Source organism: Ursus arctos, unplaced genomic scaffold, assembly GCF_023065955.2.
Source record: "Ursus arctos isolate Adak ecotype North America unplaced genomic scaffold, UrsArc2.0 scaffold_4, whole genome shotgun sequence".
Lineage (NCBI taxonomy): Eukaryota > Metazoa > Chordata > Mammalia > Carnivora > Ursidae > Ursus > Ursus arctos.
In genome coordinates, this window is record NW_026623056.1 from 39,686,044 (window position 1) to 39,708,808 (window position 22,765).

At 35.8% G+C, this 22,765-nt stretch overlaps 1 protein-coding gene across 1 annotated transcript in view; it reads left to right on the top strand.

The window, feature by feature from the left end:
* Nucleotides 1–22,765, top strand: part of SLC9C1 (solute carrier family 9 member C1) — a 95,984-nt gene that overhangs the window by 13,663 nt on the left and 59,556 nt on the right. Inside the window, exons 4-10 of the mRNA XM_048214762.2 lie at nucleotides 1,488–1,616; nucleotides 5,244–5,409; nucleotides 8,539–8,667; nucleotides 11,920–12,081; nucleotides 16,594–16,693; nucleotides 20,839–20,982; nucleotides 22,138–22,312. Of these exons, the coding sequence (XP_048070719.1) occupies nucleotides 1,488–1,616; nucleotides 5,244–5,409; nucleotides 8,539–8,667; nucleotides 11,920–12,081; nucleotides 16,594–16,693; nucleotides 20,839–20,982; nucleotides 22,138–22,312 (1,005 nt within the window). The remainder of the gene's footprint in view (nucleotides 1–1,487; nucleotides 1,617–5,243; nucleotides 5,410–8,538; nucleotides 8,668–11,919; nucleotides 12,082–16,593; nucleotides 16,694–20,838; nucleotides 20,983–22,137; nucleotides 22,313–22,765) is intronic.

The following is a 22,765-nucleotide window of genomic DNA, read 5'->3' on the forward strand; positions in this document are numbered from 1 at the left end:
GTGAAGGGTCTAAGATTTTACTCTGTTTGCAAGTAATAAGTTAGTCTGCCACAGTTTCATGGTCCTGGCAAAAGACATGGGATTCCTGTGCCCAAGAAAAGGATTTTAGTGCTCACAGCCATAGCAGCAGCCAGAAAATCAGCATCTTCTTGTGCCTGTTCCGTAAGCCCCAGTACCCACAGGGAGAAGCAAAGAGGGCCCGGTGAAACCCACATACACAATGGATTGCATTACAGGAGAAGAAACCTGAGTTTAGAGAACTTGAATATTTTGTGTTGGGCAGTAAACTCACCTGACCTCTTGCCCTAGAGGGAGACACTATCCTTATTACACTGTACAGTATAGTACACCAACTCTTTGCTCTGAAGGGAGGCACTTAGCTCTGTCTTCCAAAGCTGTTAGCCATACAAATATTTTTGAAAGATAGTCTGGAAGAAAAGCAATTAATGCCTCCACTCATAAGATATGGAGAAACACGAGAGACTCATGGAGAATCATCCCCCCAAAGCAAAGATACCACCTAACACAGCAGGCATTCTGTGTTTCCTTAACAAACAGAATGTTGAGTGGATGCCCATAGCAGGATTTACGAATACAAACTAAATAATTTTTTTACAGATTTTATTTATTTATTTATTTATTTGAGAGAGAGATCACAAGCAAATGCGAAGGGTAAAGGGAGAAGCAGACTTCTCAGGGAGTCCCATGTCGGGCTCAATCCCAGAACCCTGGGATCATGACCTAAGCCAAAGGCAGATATTTAACCTGACTGAGCCACCCAGGCATCCCTCAACTAAATATTTTGTAATAAACAACATTAATTAGTTATTTCATTAACAGCATTAACTTCCAGTTTTTATTCCTGCTATTCTTCCACACACATCTTCTGTGTAATCCATGGTTAATTACTTATAGTTTCTGAAATTTGATATGACTGTTTGCTCCTTTGTACATGTTGCGCATGATAATCCGTCTACCTGAAACCTGTCTTCCTCTTGTAGGCCTGAAAATCTCCTCCATATTCTCTTGTACCCATATCAATGTACTTTCTATACCTGTTGTTTAAAAAATAAAATGGGCATGGAGATATGTGTTAACTTCCGCTGTAACTGGTAACAATCTGATGGAAAATTATGAAAATCTGGGGCACCTGGGTGGCGCAGTCAAACGTCCAACTCTTGGTTTTGACTCAGGTCATGATCTCAGGATGGTTAGATTGAGCCCCCCATGGGGTCTGTGCTCAGCGGGGAGTCTGCTTAAAACTCTCTCCCCTTCTCCCTCTCCCCTACCTCTCTCTCTAAAATAAGTAAGTAAATCTTTTTTAAAAAGGAAAGAAAATGATGAGAATCAAGAGAGTTAAGATTTGAGCACCTATTACATTGTGATATATCTTTTTCTCTTTTGCTAGAGATAGGAGTGCCTGGCGTGTAATCTATGCTAATAGAAGGATGGATAAATGAGAAACTGATGTATTTTTATATTATTAGGTCCAAATATATGCAGATGCCATACAATGGATGAGTCCAAAAGTATTTTTTTATCTATTTACACCAATAATTATCTTTAATGTTGCATTTGACATGGATGTTTACATGCTGCAGAAGTTATTTTGGCAGGTAAGAAATTCTCTTTTGCTATAACATCATTCACTCATGAACTACTGTATGTTATCTATATTCAGATTTTTTTAAAATTTTGCTCTAAATTAGAAAACAAAGAAGACAAGGAAAAAGTATAAGGTGTGGGAGAAGTAAATTCAGCTTTATATTTTAGTGAATAAACCATATCTTAGCAATTGTCCAACGTATTGAAGCCTCAGGAAAAAAGCTTATGGAGAAGAAAGTAATTCTGAAAATCTGACTGGCAGAGTTTAATGCCAGTTATAATTTTAACTCTGAGATGCCATTAGAGGGCTATTATGAAATATATTTGGCCCAGTTTTTTAAATTATTTTCATGAAAACCATGTTTCCATGTTTTAAATACCCACCTTCTAAAACTTCCCTACTCACATGAACAAAAATGGAAAATACTCACAGAAGCTTCTATAACTCTAATTCACCAACTCTTGTGATTTTTTTTTCTCATCATGTGATATTTGATCCCCATCAAGGAAAGACCTCGAGGGAAAAATACTCCAAATCTTAAGCAGGGTACTTCTTTCAAAGTAATTAAAACAGCTTTGTAAATATAAGGCCATTACCTAAACTACACTAGAAACAAAACTATTAAAATAACTTACTTCATTTTGAGTCCAGGCAAATGGGAGTTCAGACAAATGACATGAAAGAAAAGAGAAGAGAGGAGAAGAGAAGAGAAGAGAAGAGAAGAGAAGAGAAGAGGGAAGGGAAAGATGGATGGAAGGAAGGAAGGAAGGAAGGAAGGAAGGAAGGAAGGAAGGAAGGAAGGAAGAAAGGAAGAGGGAGGGAGGGAGGAAGGAAGGAAGGAAAGAAGGAAGGAAGGAAGGAAGGCAAGCAAGCAGGCAGACAGACATCAAACAGAATAGATATATAAAAGTACTTTGGGCTGGTTTGGGTGATCTCTGCTGAGCCGTCTCCTGCATCTCTGTACAACTGTGGGGTCAGACAAGTTGGGATGAGCTGGGTGGCCCCACGCATGTGTCTGTTGGTTCTTACTGTGAGTGTTAGCTGTAGGCAATGGGTGTCACTACCATGATCTAGAAGGTTATTCCAGACTTCTTCCTGTGATGGTTGCAGAGTCTCAGACATGGGCAGAAGAGGGCAAACTCCAATTTGCCAGTGCTTTTTAGGCCCCTTCTTCCATTGTGTTTGCTCTTGTCCCTTCTAGCCAAAGCAAAGAATGACATGACTAACCAAGTCAGTGCTGGAGATAACTTCCCAGTGGTGTGAGTTCAGGGAGCAGAATTACTGCAGCCACTTTTACAAACAATATGCTTTGTGACTTATCAGGGTGAGAGTATAAGGATTTGGGTCTCCTGACCCTCAGTCTTCTTATCTCAGAGCCTCATTTTAATTTCTCCTTTGAACAAGAGTTAGTAATACAACTCTTCAGACCATCAAAACCTTACCATGAGAACCCAGCCACCCTAGAGGTAAATTATGTAGGAGGTGTTGATTTTCTCCCACCACCCTAATGCTGTCATCAAGATTCATTCACCAAAGACTCCCTCTCAGGAGATCCAGGGCTCAACAGGGCCATATAAACACTCCATCATTATTCTGCCACTTCTCAGATTCAGTAAGAGATGTATGATTAAGTGACTTAACCAGATCGCTTAGCACTAGCACCCAGCCTCCTGAATTAGATAGAGTCTTAGTCCCCAATTCATCATGCGTGACTGTCCCTCTACAAATGAAGAGCAAAGTAATCAGAAGGAGTTTTAATATTTTAGTTCTTCTTTTTTTTCTTAACTGTCTTTGGTTTTGCCTTTCTAGGTCCTATCACAATGCCTCATTTCCTAGCAGATGGTGAATAAACATGTAATAAACAAAGGAGTAAGAGCCTGTGCTTTTTCATTAGAAAAAGGCATGACTTTCCTGATGTAGCAAAACCTGAGACAGGAACCTGGGGGTGTCATCTGATTTTACTTCTCTGGAGAATTGTCTTAAATGGGATTGATTGGTACACTGTTAGTGGCTGTGTTTGTTGGTAAACCTTTCTGGAGGGCAGTTTGGCAATCTCTGTGGAAAACCCTAAAATGATGCATGTCTTTAATATTATTGAAATTCTAAAGAAATAATTAAGGATGTATGATAAGGTTTAGTCACAGGACTCCTATATGTACATATAGATATATGTTGCTGTTTTTATTCAATATTGGTAGTAAAAGCATTTGTCAACATCATTATGAAATTTTTATAATTTTTCATTTTTATTTTTAAATTGAGATATAATTGACATACATTATATTAGTTTCAGGTATACAACATAATGATTCGGTAGTTGTATATATTTTGAAACGACCACCAAAACAAGTCTAGTTAACATCCATCACCACATAGTTACAAATTTTTTCTTTTAACTTTTAATACCTACTCTCTTAGCAACTTTTAAATATACAGTACAGTATTATTAACTATAGTCACCATGCTGTTCATTGCGTCCCCATGATTTATTTAGAACTGGAAGTTTGTAACTTTTGACCCCTTTCACCTCTCTAGGCCCTACCGCAATGCCTTGTTGCCTAGCAGATGGTGAATAGACATGTAATAATGTTTCACCCTTTTCACCAACCTCCTGCCTCCACCCCCACCTCTGGCAATAGCCAATTTAGTCTCTGTGTCTAGGAGCTCAGCTTTTTTTTTTTTTTAAGATGCCACATATAAGTGAGATCATACCGTATTTCTCTTTTTCTATCTGACTTATTTCAAGTAGCATAATACCTTCAAGTTTCATCCATGTTGTCGCAAATGGCAAGATTTCCTTCTCTTTTACAGTTGAGTAAGATTCTATTAGACATATAATACATATCTTTATCAACTCCATCTATCGATGGACACTTAGGTTGCTTCCATGTCTTATTGTGTATAACTATTGTGTATAGTTATTATAAATAATGTAGTGTAAATTTATATTATTGTATCGTAAATAATGCTGCAATGAACATGGGGATGCATTTCTGAATTCTTATAGGTAGCTTCAGGCACGTCACATTTTCTAAGTCCATTTGGGAATGAAATCTTGCTACATAGCCGCCCCTGGTATAATAAGAGGAAGCAGAAGGCACTGGTGGAAAGGCAGAAGGCCAGGTTCCAGTTCTAGAATAACAGAAATTTTTTCCTATGTTTTCTGGAGTCCTCTGCCATTTCTCTACATTCTTTCTGTTATCTTATTTTCTCCTTCTTTTCCTCTTTTGTGACTTCTTTCAAACTTGTGTTCTTTCTTTCTATGTTAACAGCCTATGATTCAGTTCTATGCATAGTTAAATGTGTATATATACACGTCTGTATATACGGTGTGTGTGCATACAACTTTACACATTCATTTCTATATGCAACGGCCTTATCAAGAAAATTAAATGTGCCCTTTTAATTACAATATGGTATTTCCTACAACTGGTCTGTCATAAGTCCTAAGAATCTCATTGTAATATTTGCCTCTTATTTCCAGAGTTGCAGGTACATATTTGTTAAATAAGATAACTTAAAATTTCCCTTCAGTGGAATCAATGTGATTCTGTATCTCCAATAATCCTGATAATCTGCTTTTTAAAACAGTATACAAAGCCAATCTGATTTTTCTATCTGTAAAATTTCTTTGCAGGTACTTTTAATTACAGTTCCTGGCTTTTTGATGAATTATATATTAATTCTTTGGTATTTGGTATCTGTGAATAAATTACTTTTGGAAACTACTCCATGGTTATTATTTTCAACTATCCTTGTGAGTTCAGATCCCATGCTGACGGCGGCTGCTATAAGAGACCTTGGTAGGTATATTTTTCCTCTTTTTCTATATTTAAAATATCATGTTCTGTACTTAATGTATCTAGTTTTAAAATCTTTTGTTCACTGTAGCTTTTCAATATATGAAATAGGGTTCGGGGACATTGGGGGTTGAGCATGGAGATTCGGGTTAGTGATGCTTAGAACAAAATGAAATGCCAGTAATGGGCTTACTTAGTATATATATATGCGCTAAGTAAGCCCATACGTATATATATATATATATATATGCGTGTGTGTGTGTGTGTGTGTGTATATACATATATGCCCATATGTATATATGTGTGTGTGTATATATATATATGTATATATACGTATATACATATATATGTATATATACATATATATATACATATATGTGTATATATATATGTATATATACACATATATGCCCATATGTATATATATGTGTGTGTATATATATATGAATATGTATATATTCATATGAATATATATTCATATATTCAAAAATATATATATATATATATTTCATCCAGTTGTGGAATAAACAGGGTTATGTGTAATCCTTGACTTTATACATGCTTCTACTTTGAGCCAACAGATTCAGGAGCGAACAATTTGCAAATACATTGTGGTGACATTTCTATTGCCCAATACCTCTTTTCCTTTGACAGTACTGTCATTAGGATAATGTCATTTGCGAAAAAAAAAAAAGTGACTTTGGAGTCCTTGTCACCATTAGGACCAAAAAACTTGAAAAGTCAAAAACGATAAAATCGCTAATCATACAGTGTTTTCAGTGTGTACTATTTTAGGAGAAATAAATCTATATTTAAAAACAAAATACCAAGTCAACATAACCCCCCCACACACAAACATGCCCAAATCTAAAAGCCTCATTCAAGAAAAATGATAACCTAATTTGTTGTCCTCCAATCACTTTTTAGTGACAAGAATTACAACATTTGTTTTGCAATAGAATTTTAATATGGCATGTGTGCATGTGCATACACACACACTTTTCATTTTATGGCCAGCTAAAGGAAAAAGCTACTTGAGGCAAGTAGAAATAGAATAGAGGAGACACATCGATGTACCTCTCTGAATAAAGGAGAGCAAACTCTTCAAAACAGAGAGATTAAGATTGTGAGGTAAGACTTTAGAAGAAGGAAGTACCAGGATCTGTCACCCAACCCTGCCTCTATGGGGACTTCGTCAGTGCCAGTCCCTTTTCTACTCAAAAGATTTGGCAAAGTTCTATGCTACCTGAGAGCATTGCATTCTTAACGTTATAATCTTGTAATCTAGTTAGTATTCCACTGATTTCCTGGACTGCCATTGTTGAATTTAAATAATTTCTTTGTGGGGGTGCCTGGGTGGCACAGTCGGTTAAGCACTCAACTCTTGGTTTTCACTCCGGTGCTTGTCTCAGCGGTTATGAGATTGAGCCCCGCGTCTGGCTCCACACTCAGCATGGAGTCAGCTTGAGTTTCTCTCTCTCTCTCTCTTCCTCTGCCCCTCCCCTGCCTCCACACTCATGTGCTCTCCCACTCTCTCTCTCTCTCAAATAAATAAATCTTTTTTAAAAAAGATAACTAATTTCTTTGAGTTAACTTGCAAAGTTATGTTCATACATTTTAGTCATCTTGCCATGACTTCTGGAATTTTGTTTTTCTCCTCATTTTGCATACTTAAAAACATAAAAATGAAAAATAAAGTATTTTTCTCTTGGTAACATTTTTGCTTGAATTTTCAAAGCAAGATTTTTATATTTGCTTTGTTTTACTTTCACACACACACAAAGTCTGCCCAGGCTTATGTGTACATGAGTTTATTCACATTGTCTTGAGCTTTTGATGGTCTGTTGACTCATCAAATGCCCCCATGTCAGTTGTTTATTTTCAAACATTTACGTTTTGTTATAGCTATTGGAATTAGCTATACAATAGTACCAGTTAGATTTTTCTCAGTAAGGAACAGCTCTGAGTTTCAACAACTGAGTAAGAAAAAACACAGTGGCTTAAAAACAACAGTTATTATTTCTCGTGAGTCTCACATGGCTAACGAATCTATAGTCAGTGAGAGGGTCATCTGGGGGCTAAGTGATCTAGGATGGCCTCAACTGGGAAGAGCCACCTTTCTTCCATGTATTTCTCACAATCTTCCAGTAGTGCAACCAGGGAACACTACCATGATGGTGGCAGAGATACAAGTGATAGGAAGCAAAAATCTGTCTTAAGCCTCTGCCTGCATCATGTCTCATAACAAAACAGACTGGATCTCTTGGGTGAGAGAAATTGCAGTTTTACAGCAAAAGGCATGGATACATAAAGAGGTGAAGAATTGGACCATCAAGGCACTTGAGCTTCCACAGGAACAGATGCCTTGACTTCTCTTCTCCTACAACAGCATACTTACCATGTGAGGTTGTGATCATAAAGTGGTTGGGTGATGTAATAATATTTCACTCCTACGGACATCTAGAAAATCATTAAGATGCTCAAAGTTATACTTTTGCCACTGTAAGCATATTTAATGAAAAAAATGATAATTGATAGATAACTAAACTATCATCATAAATAGAGGGAAATTAGGATGGGAATACATAATATCCAGGTGCTCTCCACTTCATGGAGCTTGATTTCTAAAATCCTTGAAAGGAATGTATAGGAAAGTCGGACAATTTCTAATCATAGATTATCTTGACAATTGCCCTAATAATTTGCTTAGGTACCATGTTATAAATCTTGACTTATGAATTTCCTTTATCCTCCATCACTGTTTTTTGCCTTGCCTTAAATACATGATATTGGCTAAATCACCAAATTTTAGAAAATAGTGAATTTCATGTTTTCATCTGGGCTTTAAAACAAGGAATGACAGATCTAGCTGATCATCTTTCCTACATAAACCATGGTCAATCACAATTAATTTGGTTCCTAATTATGGAAGTCTAGACTTAACTTACTGTTGATACATAATTAAATTTCCTTGAAGGGAGTTTTCAAACATGACTAGGGTTTATTTAAGTACATAGGCAAAGTATGTGATATAAATCTGTAGCTAAGAATATATTCCTACTTAATAATAAAATTTTATTCTTTAATATTGATAATTTTCCCACCTTAAACAAAATATTTTCTCTTCCATAGGTCTTTCTAGAAGCCTCGTCAATTTAATTAATGGAGAAAGTCTGATGACCTCTATAATGTCTTTGATTGTATTCAATGGTATTGAAGATATTAATCTCAGCCTGCAAAAGAAGGTGAACCATTCTTTAGGTAAGGACTTAGAAATTCTTTTTCTAAATTTCTTAAAATCAAAATCCTATATTTTCTAAAAGCTGATATGGATTTTATAGTATTTTATCATAAGTTATGCTTGTAGGAATATAATTGTATTAGTATAGTGATCTACCCTTTACAAAGCACTACCACACATCCCTTATTTAATATTCATTGTGGTTTTATTTGAGGCTGGGTTGGGACTTTCATGAGGATGCTTATAGGGGCAACATTCCACAGACCCAGGCTGAGTCAGAATGCTTGACAAGAATGGGAAATGTTGTTTTGTTAGTGTTGAAGAGGAACTCAGAAGATAAGCCAGACAATGCACCTGCCAGTGAGAGGATGCAGGGCTTGCCCTTCCCTTCACTGGAGCTATCTCCCCACAGGCAACATCAAAAGTTGTCAGCTCAGGGACCAAGTGGAGTTATATGGCCATCTTCAGGGCCTGAGAGCAGCACTTGTAAACAGAGAGATTACAACGTATTCATGAGTTCGTTTACCCGTTCAGATAGCCCTGATCATAAGTATCTTTTGTTACTTTATCATATGTCTGTATATATATAAAATAAATGATATCTGCACACTATGGTGAATGATTATAAAATACACAGATGTGTAATTAGCACTCAAGACAAGAAATATAATGTCACCAGCAGTCCCAGAAACATCTTATGCCCCCCTTTCTGATCAAAACCCCATAACCTCCTCCTGTAACTTTGGTTCTCAGAGTACAGTCACTGCAGTGGGCGGGGTGGTGGGAGAGGGTGTCCATAGGACCCTTTAAGGATGTCCATGAAGTCAGATATTTTCAAAGTAATATTAAGAGTTATTTATTTATTTATTTATTTATTTATTTATTTATTTATTGTGTTCCCTTTTGCACTGATTTTGGAAAAGTAATGATTATAGACTTCTTGAGAAAATTGCTGACATACGCTCTTCCACTCACTGGATGTCTTGTGCTCTAAGGCCTGAGACAGCATTATCCCATTTCACCTTCTTATCCTCTTGAAAAAAGCATTTAGGAGGTGCTTCCAGACCACATTCTAGTGTATCAAAGTGGTCTGTATGATGCCAAGTAATAAGTTATATTGAAGTAAGATCCTTCTACTACTCCCCTCTCCCTAGCAATTAAGCATATCTCAAATTACTTTTCTAACCACTCAAGAAGAGAAAGTTTTAGCTAGATGTAGTTGCTTTCCCTGTCCCTGGAGATTACTTCATTGTTGGGCAGCCAGGGATCCTCTTTACTTCTATTCTGACCCATCTATGCCTTCCATATTTAAATCAATGCCTCAAACTAAGAATTAAAGACTGTTCTTTCCCAAGAACACCCATTCTGGGAGATCATCACTCCTCTCATGTCTTCCTCAAGGGAGCTGCTCCAGATGGTGGACAGGTACCCTACTTGAACATAAATAAGGAGAACTCACCTCTAGCCTTGCTCTATATCCAAGTAGTTTACCCAGGCCATGGCAACTTGAAACATCTGTGGTGAACCTAGAACCCCAATTTAGCACAGGAAGGTACATCCTCTTTAAGTGCCTCATATATTCCATCTGTGGTATGTGAGGAAGTCAAACCACCACACGCATTCAACCTCTTCCAAAATCCATATTATGTCACTCAGAGAGTTTTCACCATAAAACTTCCTGCAGATAGGGCCTTCCTGAAGATGATGAAGGTGAACAAAAAAGAGATATCTATATTCAGAGGCCTCTTAAAAACTCAAGGACCACTCTCTCAGAAAACTGAAAAATACAAAGAGGTATAGTCATGTGTGCTGGTTGGACAGATTCATGCCCAGCCTTCAACCTGGTCCAGGATTCTACTAGGACTCCATTTAAGATAGTAAAGATTGACCACAGAATTTCAGGGAACCTTATCAGAGTTGATATCTACAATCTAATCAAGAGAACTTTCTTGATATTCACTAGTAAGCAAAAAAAAAAAAAAAAAAAAAGGAGGGGGATGGGTGCTGTAATGGAAATTCATTCATTCGTTCATTATTCATTAATACAACAATTATTTATTGATATGTACTATGTGATAGTTCCTATTCTAGGCCTCATGCTTCAGCCATGGCCATAATAGTCCTTGCTTTCACAGAGCTTGCTTCATAATTTTGATAAAATTAATGGAACAGAATTTTGTGTTTAAGTTTCAGAGGAGTAAAAACCAAAATAATCATTCTATTTAAATAATAATAGAAACAACTACAATAATAAGAACTCTGCTGAAGGATGAAGAGAAAAGTAAACTTATTTCCTCAGCCGTGAGGGATTTCTCTGAATTTTTAATAGATTTGAAAGAAAAATTTTCTTTAAGGAAAAAAGATGCTTAATAAGCTTTCTGATACTTCAGTTATATCAATTGACGTAATAGTGAATCAATAATTTTCATAATAATTATTGTTTTTAAAACTCATGTAATTATTTAAGTAATGTTGCTCCATCTTTGAAGTTAGCATATATTTCATAAAGGGGAAAACTAAGAGGAGTTACTGCACTCACAGGTCTGCCTTTTCCAACTTGCATGTTGGGAGTTTAGAAATATTGTAAGAAATAATGGATTTGCTTTTTCTTGGCCTAATTATTCCATTCAGTAAACGTTTTACTGATTAGAAACTAATTTTTCTTTCTTAAAAAAGAAAGCAACTTTCAAGTGGGTCTTCTAACTCCAGTTCCCTACCTCCTTCTGAAATCAGAGTCTATCTCTGTTCTGTTTCAGTTACAGGAGGCACTGGACTCCCTAAATTACCATCATGCCTTAACTTATGGCTAGAGCAGGTATGACCTAGAGAAACCAGTTGGTTTGGCAAGCCAGAACAATACAGGAGATTCACTCTGCTGGGACCCAGAGGAATTCCTCTTTCTGTATTTCCTGTATATACCTTGATAGATATAAAATATAAGTTCCAAGAGTTTGGGAACTTTCTACTTCTTATTCATTACTGCATCTCCAAAATTTATTACATTGTATGGCACTGAAGACATGTGTATTTCTTAATGGGCACTGAAAGAAGCTCTTAAACTAAATTGACTGAATTTTGCAAACTTGTATATGGTTTTCAGCATTTGAATAGAAACGGTTTCAATTTAGGAATAAGAAAATACCATACATACCAATGGCAATGAGCTATTTTTAAAAATAAGGACAAAAAGAAAAATTGACCCAGAGTATCACTTAAAATTAAGATCAAGTAAGTTCTATTAACTATTTCCTATTTACTCCCCTTTCTTGCAGCCTTTGACATCCTGCTTGAAATTTGGTCTTATTTCCTAGCAAGTTTCTTGTTTGGAATTCTAAGTTCAAAACTGATTCAGTTGTGGATGTCCACTGTTTTTGGAGATGATGTCAATCACATAAGCCTCAGCTTTTCAATTCTGTACCTCATCTTTTTTATTTGTAAGTCTGGGGCCTATGCCTAAAACTAAATGACAGAAAAATGCAAAACAGAGATTTAGGAAAATGCATACCAGGCAAAGTTTGTAAAAACAAAAACAAAAAACCATTAACTTATCTAGGAGGAATATTTTTGTTAAAATAACCTATCAAAAGAGATAAAAATATTAGTATCTATACAACAGAAATCAATGTCTCAAGATATGTAAAGCAAATACCATTAAAAAAGCCAAAAGAATTTGACAAAATCATGATTACAATGAGATAATTTAGCATGCCTTTCCCAGATAATTTCATAACCAGTTGGACAAAAACCAATGATGGCTATAAAAAGATATAAATAAAAACTTAAATGCTTGGTTTACAGGATACAAAGTTTTATCTTCTCAAACAGAATGCATATCCTTTACACATATGTGTAGACCACTTACAGAAATGAACTAGACTTGAAGAGCATTTTAATAAAATCTGAAACACTGTTCATTCACAATGCATTCGCAATTTACTAATTATAAAAGGAAGGTCTTTAAAAATAATCATTCTAATAGCCTGAAATTAAATATACTTTACTTGATAAATTTTAGATCAAAAAGGAAATCAAAATGGAAGTTACAGATCAAGACTAATATTAGAAAATCTATCAGTGTTAATCCATTTGCCACCACTTCTCCTCACAGAAGTATGACAGATATTAAGAATTCACCATATTATCGTTCTCTGATGCAGCCCCAGAAAGTCATTCAACCCAGCTCTTCAAGAAAGCCCTGTAATGGACTTGGAATTAGCATATGCAGTAAATACCTAGTTACCTAGTTACCAACTCACACTATGCCCTTCCTTTACATTTAGGAGCAAGCCAATGTTGCCTATTCTCTTATCTATGATTTCTTTAGAAGCTTTAGCTAAAGCTAGAAGAAAGAAAGAAAGAAAGAAAGAAAGAAAGAAAGAAAGAAAGAAAGAAAGAAAGAAAGAAAGAAAAGAAGAAGAGAGAGAGGGAGAGGGAGAGAGGGAGGAAGAAAGGAAAAAAGGAAGGAAGGAAAGAAGGAAAAGAAAGAAAGACATTTAGGGGCGCCTGGGTGGCTCAGTCCTTAAGTGTCTGCCTTTGGCTCAGGGCATGATCCTGGTGTTCTGGGATTGAACCCCACGTCAGGCTCCTCCGCTGGGAGCCTGCTTCTTCTTCTCCCACTCCCCCTGCTTGTGTTCCCTTTCTTGCTGGCTGTCTCTCAGTCAAATGAATAAATAAAATCTTTAAAAAAAAAAGAAACAAAGACATTTATCCATAATTTTGAAAGAGAAAATGATTACATTAGTGACAACATTTTAGGTTACATAGAAAACCCAAAAGCATTAACTAATAAACAAAGCCCGAAAGTCTTTTTGATAGCTTGATATAAGATAAATATACGAAAAAAAAAATATATATATATAGTGTTCTTATAAGCCAGCAGGAGCTAGTTAGAAAATACAATGAAAATTTGAATCTCTTTACATTGGCAAAATATTACAAAATATAAAGGAATAAACTGAACAAGAAGTTTGAGCCTAAACATGGAAAACTATAAAAGTTTACTAAGAAATTTAAATTTGAATAAATCAAGACAGAGAAAATGCTTTTATGAATGCTAGCGTAACAAGATTCATTATTTTCGTGTTTGAGGAAGGAAAGGCAGAATATAGGATCTTGAGGCTTCCTAACTAATTATCAGATTAAAGTCAGTTATAATCAAGTGAGTTTACAGAATCAAGTTAATGAATTAATAGACAGCAAGAGAATGGTCAGTACAGATACATGCATTGCATACTACTTTAATTATGGATACCTAAATTTCTCCAAAAAATATATTCTAGCAAATATAATTTCGCCTAACATTATTTAGTAAGTGAACATAGCCTCAAGATTAAGGGTTATACCCCCTAAAATAATTTTAAACTTTTAGAGTTAAAATGTCTCTATAAACATGTTAGAAAGAAAACTTCTAAAACAGAATTTCATGAAAATGAGGTACAGAGTAATTATAAATCTAATGTAAAAGGACTTTCACTCTGACCTGACTTAATGTTTATATTATTAGTATCTTCAAGATATTCACCATAAATATTTTCCAAGTTTCACTATTACCTAATAAATGACTATGACTAGTTCAGGACTTGATCTCCTCAAAGTGCCTATGTCCACACTTCCCTCTTATTTTATAATTCAAAACTAACTAATCAAAGTGTTAGTTTCTGGCTTAGGTACCATTTCTAGCCAGGATTAAAATAAAGAATATAAAACTTGTAATTTTCCATCTCTGGAAGGGAAGACTCAGTAGTATGATAAGGATACTAACTTTATAAAATTAAAATGTATCACAATCTGAATCAAATAATGATAGAAATTGGGGGGGGGGTTGAAATTTTACCAAACAATTTAAAATATCATCTGGAAATACTGATTGTGAAAACAGACAAGATAACTTTAAGAAAAGTGAAGAACTTTCTCTACTAGGTAGGTATTAAATATTTAACAAGCCACCAGTAATTAAAATACAACTGTTTTAACAAAGTAATGTAAAGTAAGCCAAAAAAATGGAGGGGCAAAGAGCTTATCCAAATATGCCTGACAATTGATAAATTCGGCAATATGATAAAAGTGACATATCTATAATATTCTTTACTATTAAAACAAAAATTTTTATTTTTATTAACTGGAACAACGTCTGCTAAACAATAAGTAAAAAAAAGAAGCTTATTACAGAACTCTATTACAGTATAATCTCATTATAGCTTTTTGTTAAATGTGTGACTTTGTGTGTATGCATGTTGTATATATGCCATCATGAGTGTTCATTGGGTACTCCACTCCTCTCAAAGATCTTGGTCCAATTATCTTAAATTCCCAAGTCTATAGCCTATGAGCACCCAAAGATCTCCTCATGATTCCTGAAAATTTCTGGAGTTTAGTTCCTCATGGTCTCTGCTACTTCATTTTAAATATACAGAAGTTTTTGGTTCTTTGCAAATTTTACTGAAGATGGGCACAAGGAAGCTCACAAGGGAAGTTACATTATGTAATTCATGGCTTTATGAGATCTGATAGCTCTCTTTAATTCTTCACTTTTCCATGTTTCCTGCTTAATTCTTACCCCTTATGTCCAGTCTAGAAATTGAGCAAGTATCCTTTAATTCTTAAAGCTGCCCTTTGGGTCTCATTCTCAATTCTCAACTGACTTATCAAATTATTTCTTCTAAACAAATACAGACCTCTCCATTATAGAAATTCTAATACAAATTTTTTTAAAATTACACTTACCTTCTTTGACTTACAATAGGGTTATATCTCCATACACCATTGTAAGTTGAACATATCATAAGTCAAAATGCATTTAGTACACCTCACCTACCAAACATCGTAGCTTAGCCCAGTCTACCTTAAACATGCTCAGAATACTTACATTGGCCTACAGCTGGGCAAATCACCTCACAGGAAGCCTATTTTATGACAAAGGGTTTGATATTCATGTAATTTACTGAGTGTTGTACTGAAAGTGAAAAACAGAATGGTTGTGTGGTGCAGAATGGTTGTGAGTGTATCGGTTGTTCACCCTCATGATGGCGTGGCTGACTGGGAGCTGCAGCTCGCTGCCACTGCCCAGCATCGAGAGAGAGGATCTTACCACAAATTGCTAGCCTGAGAAAAGATCAATACTCAAAATTCGAAGTACTGTTTCTACAGGATGCACACTGCTTTTGTACCATTGTAAAGCTGAAAAATTGCAAGTCAAAACTTTGTTAAGTTGGGGATGGTCTGTACTTGAAGTCTTGGTAGTTGAATTATGGGTCCTCTTTTTATTAAAAAAAAAATATATATATATATATATATATTCTCTGTACTGTACCATATTATTTGAATTTTTTACAGTGGCAATACACTACTTTCATAAGAAAGGGGGAATATAACTCTAATACCACTACTTTTAAGAATATTCTAATTCTTTATGCTTTTCAGTCCTGCACAGTACATATACCAAAACAATATTAAGCTGGGGAAGTATATCCATATGAGGTTTCTACTGGATCAACTCCCTTAGTCCTGCCACAAAGTCAAACCATTTCTATCTCCCATTGTCTCCTGAGAAGAAAGCATATGAAGTGGACTATTCCATAAAGAACTCATTGGCTCACTTCCATGTCGTTCCTCCAGAGCCCCTCTGAAAAAATTAGACCTGTAGAGGGTGCTCAAGCCACCCTGGGGCACATGAGGAGTTTTGTAAGCTTCATATTGTTGGCAATGATATGAAGCCGAAGCAGTGCAAGGATGTTCAGTATACACTCGACAACACAATTGGGTGTGAATCTGAGGAGGAGGAAGGATGAGGTGGTAGTAATGATCTGCGATATAATCTGGTTGAAACCAAGTAGAGTCTCTGTAAAGTTACTGTACTATCAAGATATCTTATATTTTTATCTCGAGCAAAATTTGTGCTGCTGTTGATGTTAAATTAATACTTTATAATTAATTCTTTTAAAAAATAGGTGAGCTAGTTGGGATGTCTGGAATATTTACCCTGGCCATTATGGGACTTTTTTTAAATTCCACAAGTTTTAAACCAGGAGTTGAAGCGCTTCTTCTCGAGTGAGTAGCTAGCATATTTTCACTTTGTTTCATGCATTAGAGGCTATAGTATTCTAATAGCAACCATAGCTACATCTACATTGGTCGAAGTAAGATACTGACTCCAAAACTCGACTAAAAACCTTTACTAAAAACTCTATTCACTTGTGTCTTCTAATCCTCTAATTTTAAGCAAAATTTATAAGCTTACCTTGAGTTCATGTTGGCTCTATTTTCCCACTAATTCTTTCAAATCTCTGACCATCTACTCAGTAATTTCCAGTATAATTTACTAGTCAGGGCCAGGAGTAAGGTAAGGCATGTGAGGCACTCATCTCAGGCACAAAATTTAAGAATTTGCCAAAAAACAGTAATCAAGATAAATAATATTCTAGTGCAATATTTTTTTTAAAAAATTGAAATTAATGCAAAAAATCCATGGTGAAAATAGAAAAATTTTAAATAAAGATGGGATCGGTATTACTGATTAGTTCCTTTTGCCTCAGGCTGCAGTATGGCTCAGGATGGCTCTGCTACTAGAATAGAAAACCAGTGTTTTAAGGACAATGAAGAGATGGCAGGCAAAACAAATTAAAAGATTAAGCTAGAGCATTTGAAAAGGATTGGCAGTGTTATAAAAGAAAACACGGCCAAGTGTACAAGTGTATAAACTGTGCCCTGCTTAAGGGCATCCAGCTTAGGGGTGAGTGGAATTTGTGCCAGCGTAGAAGAAGGGTGCTGCTTTCAGTGATGCTCCAACACATAGGCTGAGAACTTGACCTAAATCACACGATGGCAACACATATTAACAGAGGCCCTGAACATAATCAATGATTGTGGAGTTTTAGAGAACATTATAGAAGGTAGAATAAATTCAGAAGTCAGAAGTGTGAAAGTATAGAATCTTATAGAATTTTGGAGCACTTATTAAAATTGCATGTCAATTACAATGGAAGTCAATTGTACCAGCAGCTGGGCAGAATTACTTGCCACAGTTAATTGTTGGGGGAAGAATTAAAAATGTTATGTGTTTCAACTCTGTCTTCGGGAAGTGATTCTGAAGACTGTTTCTGCTCTGACACCTGGATCTCCCCTGAAGACATTACTTCCCTTGCATTCCTTAAAAGTTGTGTTTTTCTCACCCACATCCCTGGTACTACTGAGCTTAGAGTTGAGGTAGATGATCTCTCTGTACCTCAAAGTCATTTCTAGATCATTCTTTATCATTCTTCCCTAGAAAAACCCAGTTTTGAAGCTCATCACATGACATTATACCATCTGCCACCCTCTTGGTGGTAGTTATATCTAGAGCCCTGAATCACACTCCCCATTTCATGAAGATTTTGGCCCCCCTCTCACTGTGACTGTCTGCAACACCATTACTCCATCACCATTCTTAGTGATGCCAGTCAGTATCCACACAGTTGACCCTCTACTCCACCTTTCAGTTCGTGGACCTCCTCTCCTCCTATGAGCATGTTTACCACCTTGCTTAAGTCACCCACTAAATGACCACTTCATAATCTCAATTTCAACAATCTTACTGTGTAAAATATGACATGTGTCAACTTCTACTCTCCAAAATAGTAGAAATCTAGGATAACAATAGTAAATCCTCCTATAGCCTACAGCAATCAGCAACAGGTCCTTGCCACTTTCTAAGAGAAGAGGTGCATCATCGACCATGTTTCCAACTTATAGTCTCTAGGACCTCAATTCAAACAGTTCTGTAATCACATAGACTACACTGTGTCAATCCTATGATCTTTTACTGATCCTCACCGGCCTCACTTCCTCCTTAGCCAGATCATTTCTTTTGTTTAAAACCATCTACTAACTTCTCATCTCTTCTGGCTACAGGTGAAAGCTGTTTTAATGGCAAAACAGAGCCCTATGTCCCCCTCATGTCCGCCACTCTAACCCTCACTGACCCTTCCCTAGCCATACAGGTCACTCTGCTATTCCTCAGACTTGCCAAACGTGCTCCCTATTTGTGCTACTTCTGTCCTTGTGTTTCTGCTCCTGAAATTCCCCTCCATGCTGGTAGACTGGATGCCTTACTTCTTTCATGCTTCTATTTATACATCACCTTTCTAGAAAGAAATTCCCAGAAAGAAACTACTTCCCAGCCAGCCTGCATAATCTTTTATTCCTGGCAAATTGACATCCCGACAACATTCAGTCCATAAGGTCATGTCATTTCTCTAGGCTACTGGCTGTGCAACATTGGGGAATAAAAATAATACAGTTGTCTGGATCTGTCGAATCAAAATCACGTGTGCATAGGACTTCTGATTTTTTAAATTTTTTAAAAAAATTCTCCCCTGATGACCCTGAGATAAAGACAGGGTTGTGACGCTTTGCTACATAGAAGATTTAGATTTATTAGGATACTCATGATCACCAAATAAAAGAGAAGGACTTAAAAAAAAAGTCCAAAGCTCTTTTGCAGTGTGCCTGACTTATTGCAAACACACACGTGCACACACCTATGCACAAGGATGCACACATCCATTAGCTGGGTTGGAGCTTGGTTGTTCAGCTCACACCCACTTTGAATTTGATGAACTGATTCCTTAAAGAATCTGGTTTCCCCCACATCAGGTTTCTCCCATTAATTTCTACAACATATGGAATGGTCTTGACAGCTCCTCAATATTTGTTGCTTAATTCATTTGATTACATCTTATGCTCATTTAATGAGACTTATATCTGGTTTTCAGCAGCATTTTTCCACAATGTTAGGAAAAATTTTCAGTTATGTAATTGTTAAATGAAAAGTATGATAGTAGTTCACATTCACCATTCACTTGATTGAATTATCCTACTCAATGTTCACAAGGGATTTCATTAATTGTGTGGGTAGGTGGGTATAATGCTTTGAGGGATTTTGGGGGGGAGGGTATCTATGCATATGGTGCAATGATTGGATTTGCTTTTGATAGTGAAGTCAAAAGGAGGATTAAAAAACACAAAAATTACACAATTGTCATAAAATATATCTTTGTGTATTTCCCTCCAAGTTAATGTTGGATGCAGAATTTAAATCCAGAAGCTAACAGTATTAAAAGCATGGCCATGCATATGCAAGAAAGGGATGATAATTCACAACCTACAGTAATTAACCTAAGTTTGGTCACAGAAACAGTATTTTGAAGGATTTGACTTAATATTTCCTAGGCTAGATGTTTTACATTTAATTTTTCTCTGATAAGGCCTAGGTATTTGCGCATCTTTAAATACTGTTCAGAACTGAAAATTCATATTACTATAACAGAGAAAGAGTTGTTTTTAGTATTGGATCTGGTTTTTGGCAAATCCATTTTTCTGGCGAAGGGACAATCATTCCTTTTCAGGGTTTCAGGGACAGTCTGACAGCATATGGTTAAACTAAGCCATCTTCATCTCCTAAAGTGGTGTTCATGTGCCCTTTTAATCTTTTCAATTTATTTTTTTACTAACATAATATTGTGACATTCAACACAGGAAATATATAGAATGATAAAAAGAAGTTAATTTTAAATAGCCCCCTATGGTCCCAACACCAAAACATGACCAATATTGGTATAATTGAGTGTCCTTTTCCAAATTTCTTTGCCTGTAGCAGATGAGAACATGCACTTTGGAGTGATGTAGAGTTTTCCTGGGCTCTTGGGCACTTGAATGTACATATGCTCACAAATTCTAAATGGAGAATCTACAAAGGGCATTCATTTGAATAAAGGATTAATTCGCATCTTCTAAGTGCTAGCTAGATTTTAGGATAAGCCTTAATTCTATCACTATGTAAAGCGGGCTAGCAGTTCAGTATTCCTTTTAAAGGTAAATAATTTTACCTCTTCCTAATGTTACAAGGTGTTCACAACCAGGATTTTCAAGCTACATGAACCATGATGCCTGAATGAACCCAAACATGTTTTTAGAGTCAATCCCCAAAGAAAGACACTAATTTAAATGTAGTTGCTTTAGAATTATTTGTTTACTCACCTTACTGCTCCTTTCTCCCCAGTTAAATTATAAGCCCTGAGTGTGGGTAAATGCCTTATTCATCTTTATTTTCTTGATTAGGCTTACCACAGTGCCTCACATGAATAAGACTTGTGATAAATGTATTAGTTGAGTTAACTGTAATTAACTACATTCATTTTTTTTTTCTGAAAATGCAGATTCTGGAATTGTCTATCATTTGTTGCTCTTCTTATGGTGTTTACCTTCATTGGACTTCTAATTCCTGCACATACGTATTTATATATATCATTTTCTGACATATATTATTCATTAAATATCTATTTCACACTTATTGTTTTAAGGTAAGAATGTCATTTGAATTTTTCTATTTGTAGGACATTGCGTAAGCCCAAAGATATTTTTTAAATAGAAATGTTTCATTCCTTAGAATGAAAATGAAGAATTGCCTCTTAAACTTGCCAAGGAATCATTAGCAAATTACTGTTTTAGTGGGGTTTTTTTTTTAACTTCTAACTGCATGTCAAAGCAATCCAAGCACTCTATAAAATTTTTGAATATTAGAAGGAAAAAAATCTTTCATAATTTTACTACCCAGAGGCAACTGCTATTAACATTTGGTATATTTCATCCAGTGTTACTTTTTTCTATGAAGTTTCATAAAGTTCAACACCAATCGTAAATAAAACTTTTATGTTGCTTTTGTTTGCCTAATATTGTATAACAATTTCCTTCTGATTAAATTATAGTTACAAATAGCTTTTTAAAAATCATTAGGATGCCCTTTTTGTAAATGTCCTTTTTGCTTAAATAATTTTTGTAGTCCTCTTTCCAATGGTAAGAGGCAGGAAAGAGTCTGCCCATGTAAGTGAAAAGGACTTGACACAGAGGAGGAAAAATCACCATGGCTATGCTCTAGATTCTATCCCTCGAGTTGTAGCATTCTACTTCCATCTAGGAAAACTAATTAGGAGTCGACATCAGTTGCCTAGTGCCAATTAAACGGAAATTAGTCCCAAATTATCAGATACGATTAGTGTAAAATGCAGGAGATGTGTGATTAAAAGAAAAACTAGAAATGAATCGGTCAATATTGGATAGATTCAGCAAGATTAAAATCTACAAAGAAAAAGAAAGGGAAGACATCCCCCCCCCTCAGTTCTTATTCATTAGATTTGTTTTTATTTCTTTTTGGGATCCAGAATAGAATATATCTACAAAACATCTCTAACTTTTTCTTTTATTCCTCAAGAAATGTGGAATTACCCTACTACAAGCTTCATAGAAAGAAACAAAAAGAATAATGCTATCCTCTTGTCATCTCTCTCTATGAAATGCCCTTCTGCCTTTTTTTGGTGCCATGCTAACGGTGTGTGAAAGATGGCTCATTTGTCTGAGAATCGGCAAGTCCACAGGGAATAGATTGGAATAGAGTAGAATGAAATAGGAAAAAGTGTCTATGGCAAGAATAACTTTTTAAAATCTCTTTTGTCTTTTAGACTTCTGGTCTTTCTAATAATGAGCCCTCTTTTGTCTCGACTTGGTCATGGGTTCAGCTGGCGCTGGGCATTCATAATGGTCTGGAGTGAAATGAAAGGAACGCCTAATATAAACATGGCTCTTCTGCTTGCCTACTCTGACCTTTCTCTTGGCTCTGAGAGGGAAAAATCTCAAGTAAAGATAAATGAAGTTTTTAATTTGAACATTTTATGAATACTGTTGCTGTGTACTAAAATACTTTTTTGTAGTGAGGTAGCTGAACCCCACTTAGACTTCAGGAGTGATTTAGCTATGATGGCAAGATTGGGGAGATGAAAAAAACTGGCAACTTTCCTCTTCCTGGGGAACATTCTGACTTAGGAATTCCTAAACCCTTTCCTTAACATTACAATCATGGTTTTCACTACAAGAGCAATAAAACCATGTAAAATAAGAGAGGTAAGACAGGTAAGACACCTGTTCCTACTCTTAGCTTTCTAACACCTGATTGAATCATTTAGGTTTATCTTTTCTGGCCTCTTTTTTTTTTTTTTTTAAGATTTTATTCATTTATTTGAGAGAGAGAGCATGAATAAGAGAGCCCAAGCAGGGGGAGCACAAGCAGAGGGGTGCGGGGGGGGGGGGGGA